The sequence below is a fragment of the Microtus pennsylvanicus genome, chromosome 1 (assembly GCF_037038515.1).
Source record: "Microtus pennsylvanicus isolate mMicPen1 chromosome 1, mMicPen1.hap1, whole genome shotgun sequence".
Taxonomy (NCBI): Eukaryota; Metazoa; Chordata; class Mammalia; order Rodentia; family Cricetidae; genus Microtus; species Microtus pennsylvanicus.
The window spans coordinates 29896831-29912401 of record NC_134579.1 but is presented as its reverse complement, the minus strand read 5'-3'; the positions used below and the strand labels follow the sequence as shown (position 1 = coordinate 29912401).

The 15571-nt window shown below is 42.1% G+C and overlaps 1 protein-coding gene across 12 annotated transcripts in view; it reads right to left on the bottom strand.

Annotated features, from left to right (window-relative positions):
- Positions 1 to 15571, bottom strand: part of Son (SON DNA and RNA binding protein) — a 32919-nt gene that overhangs the window by 14132 nt on the left and 3216 nt on the right. For 9 of the 12 annotated variants that reach the window (XR_012909593.1, XR_012909592.1, XM_075960153.1 and 6 more), the window contains exons 3-7: positions 14012 to 14178; positions 5948 to 11896; positions 3920 to 4080; positions 1870 to 2016; positions 1410 to 1598 (exon numbers count right to left, since the gene is read on the bottom strand). Coding sequence is in view for 10 of the 12 variants with exons in the window: in XM_075960153.1 (XP_075816268.1) it covers positions 1410 to 1598; positions 1870 to 2016; positions 3920 to 4080; positions 5948 to 11896; positions 14012 to 14178 (6613 nt within the window). In the remaining 2 variants the exon portion in view is untranslated. Of the gene's footprint in view, positions 1 to 511; positions 1314 to 1409; positions 1599 to 1869; positions 2017 to 2178; positions 3689 to 3919; positions 4081 to 5947; positions 11897 to 14011; positions 14179 to 15571 lie in introns of those variants that run through there. The other 3 variants (XM_075960146.1, XM_075960182.1, XM_075960227.1) reach the window with 3 other exon arrangements.

Sequence of the window (15571 nt, the reverse complement as noted above, 5' to 3'; positions counted from 1 at the left end):
GTGATGTTTTGATTTGCTTCAGCTGTTGAACTCTGTGTGAATACAGACCATCACCTTTAACTGTAAATAAGTTAACTACACTGGCCAGTTACGTTCATCACTATTTAAAACTTTCCCATTCAAAATGCCGCAGGTCAAAAAAACACAGTGAAAATGTCGCCTGTGAATATCTCTGGGGAAAAGTACTACATGAAAAAGTTTCTGATTTGAGTTCTATTTACTTTGACTTTATAAACAAGATTTATTTGTAGAACTGGAAGTGTCTACTGGAAAATGTTTATGGCCAATGTAGGGAACCTCAAGTGAAGAGACGAGGTCTCTCAGACCTACAAATCCCAGAATGCAAGAAAAAGGAGTCCATAAGGGCATCAGGTATCTAAGTCCAATCTTTGGACGAATGTCAAGGCTTTGGAAACCGAGGGCAAGGTGACGACTGTTAGTCTCTAACTCCCACCTCCCCTAGTCAAGTCTCCACCCTCCCAGATCCCCAAGCGTGATTTTGCACAACAAGTTAAATAAAAGTAAACTGTTTATTAAAAGACACAGCAAAGATACAGATACAGAGATACATACAAAGATACAGATATATATATATTTACATATATATACAGTTTTGCTGTTCTCATGTGCACTGTACTTAACAGCACATTACTTTATCAGGCGGCATTTTAATGGGGTTGTTTTGACATTTGGCATTGTTACTGCGTCATTTTGACAAGATACAACTATTGCCTTGAGAAATTTCAATGTATAAATTTCACTCCTCCAACTTTTAATAGTAGCAAAGAGGGGAAAGAGTAGGGAATGGAGAACCAAGGCTGAACACTAGGTTAAACACAAGAATTCAAAAGGGCTAAGGTAGCACAAGGAAGGGAAAATTATTGAAATCAAAGGCTATCTGAAAACCCAGAGAAATATTAAGAAACCATCACTTAAGGGCAATGGGCTATGTACCCACGATGTTCACATCAACCTACAATGACTTTTTCAATCCAGTTCTTGTGTTGAACCTGAGGATCTGCCTTCTCTCCCCTGAATCCCTCCACCCAACATACTTGCTACCACCAAAATCTAGAGCTATAGAGCCTAGAAGCAAAACGGGAAGCTAAATAGTTGTACCTTGGGCTCCCTTCCCACAAGTGCATGGAGGGCCCAATGTTGGGTAGGGATGTGATAACACTTTTCTCTGCAATTCGATGCTTTTCACTTTGTGGCTTCGTTCCACAAAGTGAATTGCATCGAGTTACTGTCAAATGAGAAGCTGCGGGTTGTTTCATCTGTCGTTTAACCCGGCCCTGCCGTTTAACCCGGCCCTAAGAAGAGTGAAACAGAATCCAAATCAGATATAAAATAACAATAAAATGGGAGATTTAGACATAAAAACAAACACATATATTCCTACTACTTACCTCTGAGGGCAAGCTGCTGCTGAAAACATTATCGTCATCCTTGTTTTCTTCACCGTTTTTCTCTACAGGAACCCATTCTCCATAAACACTATCGGCTTCTTTTTTCCGATGCTGAGATCCAGATGACACAGGAAATTCCTTTGTTAATGTTACTTGGCTTTTTGGTGGAGTTGGTTTTGCTGCAGCAATCTAAAATACAGTATTTAATTAGAATGCATTATAACAGATACCATAAATGGTTTCTAAAAATCTCAAAATAAAATCTAAAGGAAACGTTTACTTTTCATTTTTTTGCAGTGCCAGGAATTGAACTTAAGAGTCTCACACATCCTAGGTCCCCACACTACCAGAGCCCTACTTTGAGAAGAGCCGCTGTCACTATTCATCACAGCATATACACACTCAGTAGACTAAACCCACAAGGGTCTCATCAGTCTGCACGCACTTGACTAATACTCACATTCAGATTGAAAAAGATAGGCTTGGGTTCACTGAGTTTAAAGGGATGGTGATAAAAAGGAGGCTCTTCTTCCTCTTCATCCGAAACATGAGGTTTATTCACTATTACATCATCATCTTCTTTACTCTGTGCAATCTGTTTGCATTTCTTTAAAGTAAAAACAAACAAAAGATGAATATGGCTTACACAAATTAGCATGTAATTTTTTTTAAAGAATCACATAAGATCAATTTCAAGTAATCAACATTTATGATAGCTTAAAGAACCATAATTTAGTTTACTAGATATATTATTTAAACACACACTGGCTGCTCAGTCAACAACATTTATTGAGCACCTACTATGTGCAGAGCACTGAACTGGGCACTGTCTTAAGAAAAATACAAAAAAAAAAAAAAAGGAAAAAGAAAAAAAGAGAAATAGGTAAAGACATGGTCCCTGCTCCAAGGGAGCTTACAATCTAATACAAGACAAGAGTACATATACAAGAAGTAATTGAAGAACCTTTTTACAGAGCAACACAATAACAAGTGCAAACTGATATAATACAAACAGGGTACATAAGTGCTAAAAGAACAAAGGCTTAATAAGAGAGAATATTCAGGCAGGGTTTAGGAATCAAAGAATATTTCTTCAAGAGTTATAAGCGCAATTTCCATAGTAAAGAAGAATTGGGAAGGAAAAGAAAGTCATCTTGGTCAGGTGGTGGTGAACAAGTCATGAGAGACTTGTCAGACGGGGCAAGAGCGCTGAAGATGAGACCAACAGCAGAACGCTAAGTGTTCAGAGACTTTTAAATAAAAAGCTTGCATTTGGTAAGTAAGCAAGAGGCTTTTTGCTAGGTCTTTCTTTTCTAAGTTATAATTCAAACTATAATGAATCTAAGCAAAGAAACAAGAAACTTTATAATTCCCAAATGTATGGTAAAAGATTTTAAAGATTTGTGGCAGGGTAAATAGTAACATGTCTCTCCATAAATGTTTTTTAAATTTTATTTAAGGACTGTAACTTAAGAATGGAAAATAAGGCATGATGGAGAGGGTGCAATTGATGCAGTCCAACATATAAAGTCAATTCCTTCCTCAGAAGCAAAAGGAACATATTCCGTTTATAAAAAGGTTAAGAGTAAATTTTAGTAGACCTGTCTATACAAGCAGAACTTGTCACATCTATTATCAATTGAAAATATTACAATAGAATTAAAAAGCTCAATTAGCCAAAAACACAAAAGTGTATCAAGCATGTAACCAATGAGAACAGAATATGTTGACAGTGGCAGGCTGGCATAAGGCTAGCCAACAACAGGTTTCAGTATATGAAACAGTGTGTTATTCCTGGATCCTAGCAGCAGTATTTCAGCGTCTTCCCCCCCTTACACACACACACATAAAAAAAAAAATATTAAAGTAAAACAAAGCTTCCCCAAAAAGCCTTAATTTTAAAAGATCAATTTTTTAAAAACAAAAATAAGTATATTTAAAATATGTTACTGCCAAAACCCGAACCGCAGGAAGAACTGATAATGGCCGGCCATTATCGCCAATGGCTGGTACCAAACAGCCAAAACCCGAAATGTTGATGCGAAAGAAGTTCCTTTCAGGCAATGGCCAGCTATTCTCATTAATTTCCAAGCTCCGGTGGCAAAAGATCATTTCTGAAGATTGTCTGTGTCTTTGCGTATATGCAGTACACTCTTGGCGATCAGTGAACACGTCGTGAATGGAAACGAAACTGTAGGCGAGCTTCTGCGTGTTGCTCACTCAACACCTCCTCCATTCAAACGAACCGTTCCACTCCTCAGTCAGTTTGGCTTCTAAAACTGGAAAGCAAAAGTAATGGGAAGTAACTTTTTAGCTAGCGGAGCTTAGCCATCCCGGATAATGGCCTGCTAAACAGAGCTTCTGCCGCTGCCACATCTGTATTTCGGGTTTTGGGCACTCGGTGCCAGCCATTATCAGTTCAGCCCACAATTCAGGTTTTGGCACGCTCCAGAAGTCAACATCCATGGAATAATCCATTTAAGAATGGAAACAAAGTCTGTCTAGCTTACCTCCGTTAGTTCTTCTATGGTAGCTCCTCCAGACTTCTTAGCAACTTTCTCTTCTATTGTAGGTGGAGGGGCAGGCTTTAGGTTTGGTGGTAAAGGAACACCAGCCTTAGCACACATGGCAGCTGCATTAGCTTTGGCTATCTCAAGTAATTGAGCCTTATCTGTAAGAGAAAAAATACAAGAAGCAGTTTTCCTAAACGCTGTATGTTTTTGTTCTGTCTAAAGATATCATAGACAATAAAATTAAAGGCATCAGTACTATTCCCTAAGTTACGGCTATGATCAAGGTGAATGGACCCTTTTCAACAATTAACACTACTCTTTGTTTCCAATGCAAATACTACACACGATAGCTTACTATGACTCTATGATCACCTAGCCATAACTTATAAAAGAACAAGTCTACCAAAGGCAACATTATTTCCTAGAATTAACATGACCATAAACCATTCTCATTTTTGTGCTAGGGATGCTGCTTAGTTAAAATGCTTAGTGAGCATGTACAGACCCTGTGGTTCAAAGCCCAGTATTACATAAAACTGGTCACAGAAAACTGCAATCCCAAGCAAGCACTGGCGAAGTGGAGGCAGTGGTAGAAGTTCAGGCCAACCTCAACTACATAGTGGGCTACAAGTTAGTCTCTGACTCTCTCTCAGACAAATCTCATTCTAATCTAACAGTAACTTAATCCCTTATTAAGTTCCAAGTCCATCTCTTTCAAGAAGCCTCCAACTGAGCAAGAATGAATATTCCTCTCCACTGTGCAAAATGTGCCCCTGCACCATTACTAGGGCAATTACACCTTCTACTCTTTTAGGTTTTGACCCTTGGTAAAAGTCGTACATTCTAGCAACTTCCTTCATTAACTTACAATCACTGAGAATTACCTACCATTCCTCAGTGCTAAGAAAATGAAATATCAGAAAACTCTTAGTTAACAGACTATCAATTCTGCTGTCTTGTCTTTTTCTTTAAACTGCCCTAACCAAAAAACTAACCACCAGGTAAGCATACTTCAAGTTTTAATAAGAGGTTTTGTTTTTTTGTTGTTTTGTTTTCTGGTTTTTTTGAGACAGGATTTCTCTGTGTAGCCTCTGTCTTGGAACTGACTCTAGACCAGGCTGCCCTCGAACTCAGATATCCACTTGCCTCTGCCTCCCAAGTGCAGGGATTAAAGGTGTGTGCCACCTCTACACAGCTAGAAAACATTTATTTTTAAAGACAACAGAATATAATTAGTGATAATCACTTCATTAAATAAACTGCATCATTCATCCAGCTCACTCTCAGAACAAAATTTCCTAAATTCAATAACCTGTCATATTACACAGAATAACCTTTCCAGGCCGGGCGGTAGTGGCGCACGCCTTTAATCCCAGCACTCGGGAGGCAGAGGCAGGCGGATCTCTGTGAGTTCGAGACCAGCCTGGTCTACAAGAGCTAGTTCCAGGACAGGCTCCAAAGCCACAGAGAAACCCTGTCTCGAAAAACCAAAAAAAAAAAAAAAAAAGAAAAAGAAAAAAAAACTAAAACAAAAACCCTTTCCATTTAACAATCCTAGGTTGCCATTTTAAGATATGATAGCTAAATCTGGCATGGTGGCTCAGCCTGTAATCCCAGTCAACAGGAGCTCAAGGAGAGCACAGCCACTTTGGGCTGGCTACATAGTAAATTCCATGCCAACATGCACTACAGACTAAGACCCCGTCTCAAAAAAAAAAAAAAGAACAATTAAATGAAAATTTTCTAATTCTGCTTTTTTGCAAAGCCTTGTGCTGAAATATATCCAACACACAACAATCAATCTGAGTTGTAACAAGGATTCTCAAGCTACTACTCTTTCAATTAAGATGAAATAGCAAGTCCAGGTACATCATGGCTTTTTACCTTTCAAGTGCACTAACTTCCCCTTCGTTCTCTAAACACAACTGAATGATTATCTAAACCAACACCCCCAAAATACTCTTTTGACTCAGGATTAGAAATCAAGCTTAACTCATATCTATTACAACATAAAATATAACTTACCCAAATCTGTTAGACGTTTGGGTGATCTGCCTCTTTCAGAAGACCTGGATCTTTTACGACGAAGGGGAGATCTACTAAACCTTCTTCTCAAAGGTGTTCTTGATCGCCTCAATCTGACTGGTGATATACTGAAGCTTCGTCTTCTTACCACAGATCTTGATCTTCTTCTGCGGCTGGGGGTGCGGCTCCTTCGGCTAGGGGTGCGGCTCCTGCGGCTGGGGGTGCGGCTCCTTCGGCTGGGGGTGCGGCTCCTTCGGCTAGGGGTTCGGCTCCTGCGGCTAGGGGTGCGGCTCCTTCGGCTTGGGGAAATGCTGAAACTCCTCCTTCTAACAGATCTAGACCTTCTCCGACGACTAGGAGTGTGACTCCGACTGCGCCGACTTGGAGTTCGACTCCGAGCCCGAACTGTTTTGCGGTTGTCCCGGGAGCTTGATCTTTTCCTTTTCCTTTCCCTGGACTTGGACCTGTGCTTTGGAGATCTTTTGCGTTTCTCTTTTGATACAGACCGCCTTCCTCTAGACTTAGATCTTGATCTGCTACTCCTCCTCCTGCGTCTTGAACGTGATCGTGAACGTGTTTGAGAACGATGAGACTTGGACTTAGATGACCTCTTCCTTGCTCTAGAACGAGACTCACTGGTACGCTTGCGTGACTTATGTTCAGAAGACTTGGAGCGCTTACTCCGAGACCTTAATGAAGAGTCCCTTTTCTTCTCTTTTTCACCTTTGTCACGGTTTTTATTTTTCTTGCTTTTTTCATGTGTGTCCTTAACTTTGACAAAAATTTCATAGTCATCCTTTTCCTCTGAAGACGACTCTGAGGCTCTTTCTGGTATACTAATTACAACTGGACTGGCAGCCAATCTGTCCCGTTCAACTTCACTTGCAAGTAAAGGTCCTTCAATGCCAGCTCTAAGGCTTGTAAGACGTTCCATGTCCTTAGGAAGTAATGGTCTCACTAAGTCAGCTTCGTTAATCTCATCAATGCTGGCAGGATATCCTGAATCAGGAACTGTTTCTTTATTGGGAGGAAGTACTTCTTTATCTTCATTGCTTTCTTTAGGGCTAAGAGCGACTGCTACTGTCTGGTCATTCTCTTTTATGAGCAATGAGTCTTCTGTATCCTTACAAACAAGATTTGCTGATGGTAAATCAAGATGAATGTCCTTTGCAGGCAAAGGTCCTTCTATGTCAGCTTCACTGCCACCACTAGGGCTGGTGGAAATTACCATGTCATGTTCAGTATCTTGAGTGGTTAAAGATACATCACCATCATATTTATTATCTAAACTGGGAACAGATGCTGTAACAAATTCCAACTTACTAGTTCCCGTTGTATCTGGTTCCAGAGCTAGTTGAGAAGAAGATAGGCTTCTTCCCGCATCAGCTTCACTGACAGCAGGACAGGTATCCAATTCTGTGACTTCCTTAGCCTCAACAGGCATGATTTTCTCTTCACTTGCTTCACCAACAGAACCAATGGCAGTGGAACACACTGTATCATCTTTAGCAATTAAATGACTGTTTATAGTAAGGTCTGTATTTCTGTCATATTCATTTTCATACAAGTCACTTTTCAAATGCACTCCATCATGTGGCTCTTCACCTGAATGCAACAGAATCTCCTGCATGCCAACCTCTGGACCAAAACTTTGATCACCAGAAAGTAAATTCCTTTCTTTTATGACATGTGATGAAAAAACACTGGACTCTACTATTGGTGGTGAAGGCTCTAAAGCCATCTCCGGGGATATTACTTGACTATGCTCTGAAACTGTGACAGCAGGTTCTGAAATGGCCACAGTAGGTTCCTGGACAGGAACACATGGTTCTGAAACAACCATAACAGGTTGAACGACTGATACCGCTGGTTCCAAGACAGGCACAGAAGGCTCCAGGGAAGAACCACCTGACCCTGCAGTTGTAGCATGCTCTGGGTCAGCCAAAGCTGGAACCTCTGGGACAGCCACAGGAGGTTCTAAGACAGGCATGGAGGAAAGTTCTGGCGTAGTCATAGCAGAAGGGTCTGGGACAGTCACAGCAGGAGGTTCTGAGACAGCCACAGTGGGGGTTTCTGGAACAACCATAATGGCAAGTTCTTGGCTGGCCACAGCTGAAAGTTCTGGGACGGCAACAGCAGGAGATTCTAGGGTAGTCATAGTGGGAGGTGCTGGGACAGCCATGGACGGAAGCTCCAGACTGCTCTCTGCTGGCTGTGAAATAGTTACTGCTGGCTCCAGGAGGGACATAGATACCTCTGAAATAGCATGTCCTGATGGTCTCATGGAATCATATGTTTCTGATGTCTCAGACATAACAGAAGGCTCTGATAGCACAGTTTGTTCAGCTGATATGGTAGCCTCAGAAACCATGTAAGTCACTGGTCTCTCAGTAACCATTTCATGTTCTGCTACAACAGCAGATTCAACTGGTGTTGATATGACTGAAGACTCTGGCTCCTGTGCAGGTTCTGGAACAGTCATAATAGCCTCTGATGCTAACATTGAAGTCTCAGATTCTGATATTGAATAATTAGCAGGTACTGCCAAAGGCTCTGAAATCTCACTTTGACTCACAGGAGGCTCAGGCTGTGATACAGATTCTTCAGTAGGTAATGTCACCTCTGTAGACCAAGTATTCTCAGCTGTTAATACCGACTGTTCACCGGATAATGCCGGACCCTCTGGTGGTTCCTCAGGAGGCAATGGTGGCGTCATTGGTGGTTCCTCAGGTGGTAATGGTGGCATTGTTGGGGGCTCTTCAGGAGGCAAAGGAGGCACCATATATGCCTCCGTATAGGAATCAGTATAAGAATCAGTATAAGAATCAGCTGCCATAGACATCATTGATCGATCAGTGTAAGATGACATCATAGATCGGTCAGCTGCAGAATATGATGACATCATAGATCGGTCAGCTGCAGAGTACGATGACATCATGGACCGGTCGGCACCCATGGACATCATAGATCGATCAGCCATAGGGGACATCATGGAGCGTTCGTAAGCTGACATCATAGAGCGTTCATAAGCTGACATCATAGAGCGCTCAGCCATAGGTGACATCATGGAGCGCTCATAAGCTGACATCATAGAGCGTTCATAGGCTGACATCATAGAGCGCTCAGCCATGGGAGACATCATGGAGCGTTCGTAAGACATCATAGAGCGCTCATAAGATGACATCATGGAACGTTCTGCAGCATAGGACATCATCATAGAACGTCTAGATGCTAACATCAAGGGTCTGGGTGCTAATCTGTATGGCCTAGGTGCTATTCTATAGGACCTGGGTGCTATTCTGTACGGTCTGGGTGACATCCTATAGGGATCAGGAGTTAGTCTGTAGGGATCATGGCCTAACCTATAGGGGTCCTGTCCTAACCGGTAAGCATCATGCCCTAACCTATAGGGGTCATGACCCAACCTATAGGGATCCTGAGCTAATCTGTAAGGATCCTGAGCTAACCTGTAAGGATCAGGAGATTTTGAACCCATCATAGCAGAATCTTGGGTACTAGATGCTAACATTTGGGCATCCATAGTACCAGATGCTAACATCTGAGCATCCATGGTGCCAGAAGCTAGCATTTGAGAATCCATAGCACCAGATGCTAACATTTGGGAGTCCATGGAACTGGTTGCTAACATCTGGGAGTCCATACTGCTGGTCGCTAACATCTGGGAGTCCATACTGCTGGTCGCTAACATCTGGGAGTCCATACTGCTGGTTGCTAACATCTGGGAGTCCATGGAGCTGGTTGCTAACATCTGGGAATCCATACTGCTGGTTGCTAACATCTGGGAGTCCATGGAACTGGTTGCTAACATCTGGGAGTCCATACTGCTGGTTGCTAACATCTGGGAGTCCATGGAGCTAGTTGCTAACATCTGGGAGTCCATTGTGCTAGAGGCTAACATCTGGGAGTCCATGGTGCTAGATGCTAACATCTGCGAATCCATGGTATTAGATGCTAGCATCTGAGAATCCATAGTGTTGGATGCTAGCATTTGGGAGTCCATGGTGTTGGATGCTAACATATGGGTATCCATGGTGTTAGAAGCTAACATATGGGATTCTTGGGCCATCAAGGGATCCACTCCTACTGTTACAGAAGTCTCCCCCACCAATGTAGAAGGCAGCTCCTGTGCTACCGTATTATAGGATTCCAGCGCTGTCGTCGAGGGCACCTCCAGAGACTGCGACACGGTCATCGTTGACAGCTCCGATGTTGTCACCACAGACTGAACAGAGATCTCCAGCGCCACAGTTGCCACGGGCTGCCCAGGCAACTCTGGTGCCCCAGGCTGCCCTGGTAACTCCAGCACCCCTGTTGCCAGGGGCTGCCCCAAAAGCTCCAGGGCTCCAGCTGCCCCAGACTGCCCTGAGAACTCCAGTGCCCCAGTTGCCATGAGCTGCCCAGGCAACTCCAGTGCCCCAGTTGCCACAGGCTGCCCTGACAACTCCAGTGCCCTAGTTGCCGAAGGCAGCCCCGACAACTCTGGCACCCCAGTCACTGAAGGCTGCCCAGACAACTCCAGAGCTGTGGTTGCCACTGGTTGTCCTGGCAACTCCAGCACCATCGCCTCCGGCTGCCCCAGCAACCCTGTTGCTGTTGTCACCTCAGGATGTTCCACCGATGTCATCGCCACGGGCTGCTCGAACTCTGTCGTCGTCACAGGCTGTTCGGTCAACTCCATTGCTACTGTTACTGCAGGCTGCCCTGTCAACTCCATTGCCGCTGACACTGCAGGCACCCCTGGCAACTCCTGTGCCATCACAGGCGGCTCTGGTACCTCCTGTGGTGGCTCCAACCCCACGGATGGTGCTGGAGGCCCTGGCAATTCCTGCAACAACTGTGGCACTGGTGTCACAGAGGGCCCCGGCAACTCAGGCACTACTGTCGCAGGGGGCCCTGGCAACTCAGGCACCGGGGTGGAAAGGGGCCCTGACAACTCTGCCACCGGGGTGGCAGAGGGCCCAGGCAACTCCAGCACTGGAGTCACAGGGGGCCCCTGCAACTCCATCATGGAGGTCGCAGGTGGCCCCGGCAACTCCAGGGCTGAGGCCACCGACGACTCCTGCAGCTCCACCGCTGTGGTCTTAGGCTGCTCCACTGACTCCTGAGGTCTTGTCACGGATGAATCTGCAATCTCCGACGGTGCTTCTACAGGCTGCTCTGGCAATCTTAGCGCATCAGTTGTAGATGACTCTGGAAAATCCATTGTTGATGGGCTTGGTTCAGGGTGCACCTCAGTAGGTATCTCTGATACTATCATGAGGGTTTCTGGTGGCTCAAGCACTTTTGCTATGGGAAGCTCTACCAGCGTGGTCTTTGATATCTCTGGGGGCGTAGTCTCCAAAGATTTCAGCACAGACTTCTGATACTCCACTGACATTGTTACAACGGGCTCAGGTGACTTCAGCACTGCTGTTGACATAGGCACTGGTGCTGCTGCAAAGGAATCCAGACTCTTGGTCGTTGAGGGTTCCATCGTAACTGACACAGGCTGCTCAGGTTGCTCTGAGATTACTGATGTAGATCCAACAGACAGTTCTGCAGTTTTTGTAGGAGGCTTCAGAGTCTCTAAAACGTGTGACTCCTGAGCCTCCACTGATCCTATTGGAGGTTCTAGCACTAAAGGGGTTTCACGGGCCTCAGATAAGCCAAATACTCTTACAGGATGTTCCAGTGCCATTGCTGCTGAAGGTTCAGAATCAAACTTTAAAAAGGAATCAGACTCTAGATCAACATTCCTGTCATGATGAGATTTCAACTTGGCCTCAGCTTCTTCTGGTTGATTTTTATATTTTTTTTCCTTTTCTTTCTTCTTTTTCTTCTTTTTGTTTTTGTGCTTTTTATGCTTCTTTGACTTTTTGGTAGGAACTTCATCAGTAGGATCTGTTTGTACAGATACACATCTACTTTTTCTGGAGGCTTCCTTCAAGTCTGAAAGTAATGAAAACTTGTGAGTCATTCCCCAATGTAGATTCATACAAATTGCCACTATTTTCATTTACATGTAGAAACCACTATATAATTAATCATATTGTAAATAAAAATTTACAAAATAACCTATTATCTCTTGACCAATAAGCCTGAAGGCTGCCATTTCTCCAGGATTTATAAAAGTAAAATCTTCAAGATAAACTCTTGGTCTAACACAAAAACCTATTTAGAAGGAAATTATGTTTTAAGGCAGGACATAGCTCAGGTCAGAGTATTAGCTAAACATGTGCAGAAGCCTGGCTTCAATTTTCACCCCTGGTAGGGGAGGATGGGACAGTATTTCACTAAAAATCTAAGGTTAATTTTTTTTCCTCAGGGTCAATGAGACAGCTCAGTGTGTAAAAATGTTTGCAGGCAAACCTGATGGCCCATATGGTAGAAGAAAACCAACTCCACAAATTAAGTGTTTTCCACAAAAAAGACAGTCCACATACACACACACACGCATGTGTGTACATGCACAGATAGCTATCCAGAAATACACAATATTTTGAAAACCATTCTTTTCTTAGGTTGGGTATGACAGTGCATGCCTTCAATACCAACATTCTATAGACGGAAGCTGGCAGGTCTCTGTGAGTTCAAGGCCAGTATGGCTTACAAAACTCTAGGCCAGTCAGAATTACAAAGTGAGGAGGCCCTGTCTCAAAATAAAATCCTCGCCCCCCCCCAAAAAACTTTGTTCTTAAATTACAGAAGTTTTTACAACTATGTCAATGAGTTTACTTCATAATTAGTTTCAATTCCTATTTAATAAAGATTAAAAAAATTCCAATTACAGAACTACTAAGAGACTAATGTCCAAAGATAAAATTGCTCTCATTCAAATAACTTCTACTAACGTTTAGCCATCATTTATACAAGTGATATAGCACCTGCTCAGCTTAAAATTTGACAAATCTTAAGAAAATGTTAATCAAATATACCAGGGATTCCTAGCACAGAAGGAAAAAAATACCAACACCAGACACCATATCAAAAGAAATTTAATAATTTTCTATTCCTTATTTCACATAAGCATAAAATCATAGTTTTTACCTAAACAAGATTGCCAAGACTATCTATGATTGTCTGTATGTATATCTGTGAGAGGGAGTAGGACCCTGGAGTTACAGACAGTAGTGAGCTGCCACATGGGTGTTGGAAATTGAACCTGGAACCTCTGGAAGAACAGTCAGTGCTCTAAATGCTCAGCCACCTCTCCAGCCCCAAATTCTTCATTTTTAAGCACTAATGGGTTCCAAAAACTAATCAGTTCCAAAAAGGAAATACTATGCAATGACTGTGTTTCAACTTGCTTGTACAAACAAGTCAACTTCTTTTTTGTTTTGTTTTTCGAAACATGGTTTCTCTGTGTACCCTTGGCTGTCCTGGAAATCCTTCTGCAGAGCAGGCTGGCCTTGAACTCAGATCAGCCTGCCTCTGCCTCCCAAGTGTTGGGATTAAAGGGATGCACCACCACCCACCTGGCACAAGTCAACTTCTAAGCATGTGATTTAAAACAAAATCTGGTGTTTTAAAAACCACTAAAAATTTAGTTCAGGCTCTGGCACTTTACAAAATTGACACTTGGTGGCTAGAACAATGTGTTTAAGAGATTGCACTGCTCCTGCAAAGGATCCTGATCAGTTCTCAGCAGCCACTTGGTGGCTCACAGCTGTCTCACCTCCAATTACATAGGCTCTAATACCCTCTCCCCGTGCCTTCCTCAGGCACCAGTCACACAAGGTATACATCCATACACTCCAGCATTCATACATGCAAAACAAAAATAAAAAGAAGACACCAAAAGCTACATTTAAAAGAGCTGATATTAATACAATCCTTCAAAGACACACATAAAGAATCCTGCCATTTAGTCACAACAAAACTGAATTATAGATATTAAAAAACCTTATTTTGCCAGTAAATCAAGGAAGTGCCCCAGTGTTCATGCTTGAATATAACTGTTTTCAAAGGAGGAGTTCAAGACACCATAAAAAAAAATTAACCCAAAGACAGTGCTGTGGACATTCAAAATTTTTAAAAGACTTTTGACAGTTATCCTCAACTTACCTGTTTTATATCGTAGTTCTGTGTCTAAGACCCCAGAAAGGACTTCCTCTATCTTCTGTACTATTTCTTCATTTGGGAGACTCCTTGCAGAGGCAGCTGGGTCACCTGTCTGGCTTCCTTCAATGGGTGCATTTGTTTCACCATTCAGCTGGCCTTCACTCCTTCCGCTTGACAAGAAAAATTTTCAATCTTCATTAATACTTGTATCACACCATGATAAGTAATTCAACATTAATAACCTAATTAACATAATCTTATATTACCCATTGCCCACACATCTCAGTGTTCTAGTTCATATGTTTGGCTTTAGTAATTCTTCTGTAACACTATACACTCAGATGGAGTGCTTTTATTTTTACACAAAGTTTTCAGAACCGTGATAGAGAAATTCCTTAAAATTTGATTTCGAAGGGAGTTTAAAAAATAAACTTAAAGCTTTCAATTACCTAAGGTCTTTTTTTGGGGGGGTGAGGGGAGCAGTGCTTTGTTTTTTATTTTTCAAGACAAGAATTTCTCTGTATAACAGTTCTAACTGTCCTGGAGCTAGTTCTTCTAGACCAGGCTAGCCTCGAACTCACAGAGATCCGCCTGCCTCTGCCTCCTGAGTGTTGGAATGAATTAAAGGTGTGCACCACCACTGCCTGGTTCTAGTTACCTAAATATTAATGAGCCAATACACAAGGAAAAATAGATGATCCAACATTATGGTATGGTAGAAAGTGTGGCCACAAAAGACCCACCCCTGTGCACTGACCACAACCAGTCAAGGCAGACACTGGGTAGAGGTTACTTGTAGCCTCTCCTCAGCTTCAGACTTCAAGTGAAATTGCCTTTAAATTTAAAAAGAAAATTGCATCCAGTAACTTATACCTATTAAAAATTCTGTACCTAAACAATTTCTGGAATTCAAGAAGTTTACAAAGAACAAGTTTATACTACCAGTAAAATGGTAAATGGCTCAACCTATTTCTAGATCACGGAGGCAAAAGACTGTTACTATAGATAAAACAAGGTCATTCATGTAAACATTTTTACTATTTTTGTGTAAACTTGCAAAAAAATTAATTAATTCAGTTTCAACTAGAGTTTTACTAACTGAATACACATAAAACAACTACCTGATAACAATTTCATTAAAGAAACTAATGACTTTAGTGAGGAATGACTGTTTTTCTAACACAGTAAACCTTGCTAGTCTAATAAAAAAAACATTTATAAGTACTAACAAGTGCCAATTTTTGTTATTTTGTTTTTAAGACAAAGGTCTATGTAGCCCTGGCCTTGCCCACCTCTGTCTAACTGTTGGAACTGAGTGCATGCGCCACATCTGGCCTGCCACATAATTTTTTTAAAAAATCATATAATTTTAATAAAACTCTACAATCAGGACTGTTATTCTGTTACTAAAAATGAAAGAAATATATCTTTATACAATAAATTGCGTTCTTTAGCCATCTAAATGTTAGGCTTACTATCTATACTGATAAGCACTTGGAAGAAACATAGCTTACTGAATTGGCAAAGCAAAAAGAAAATGTCTTAGACTGATCACGCCCTAAA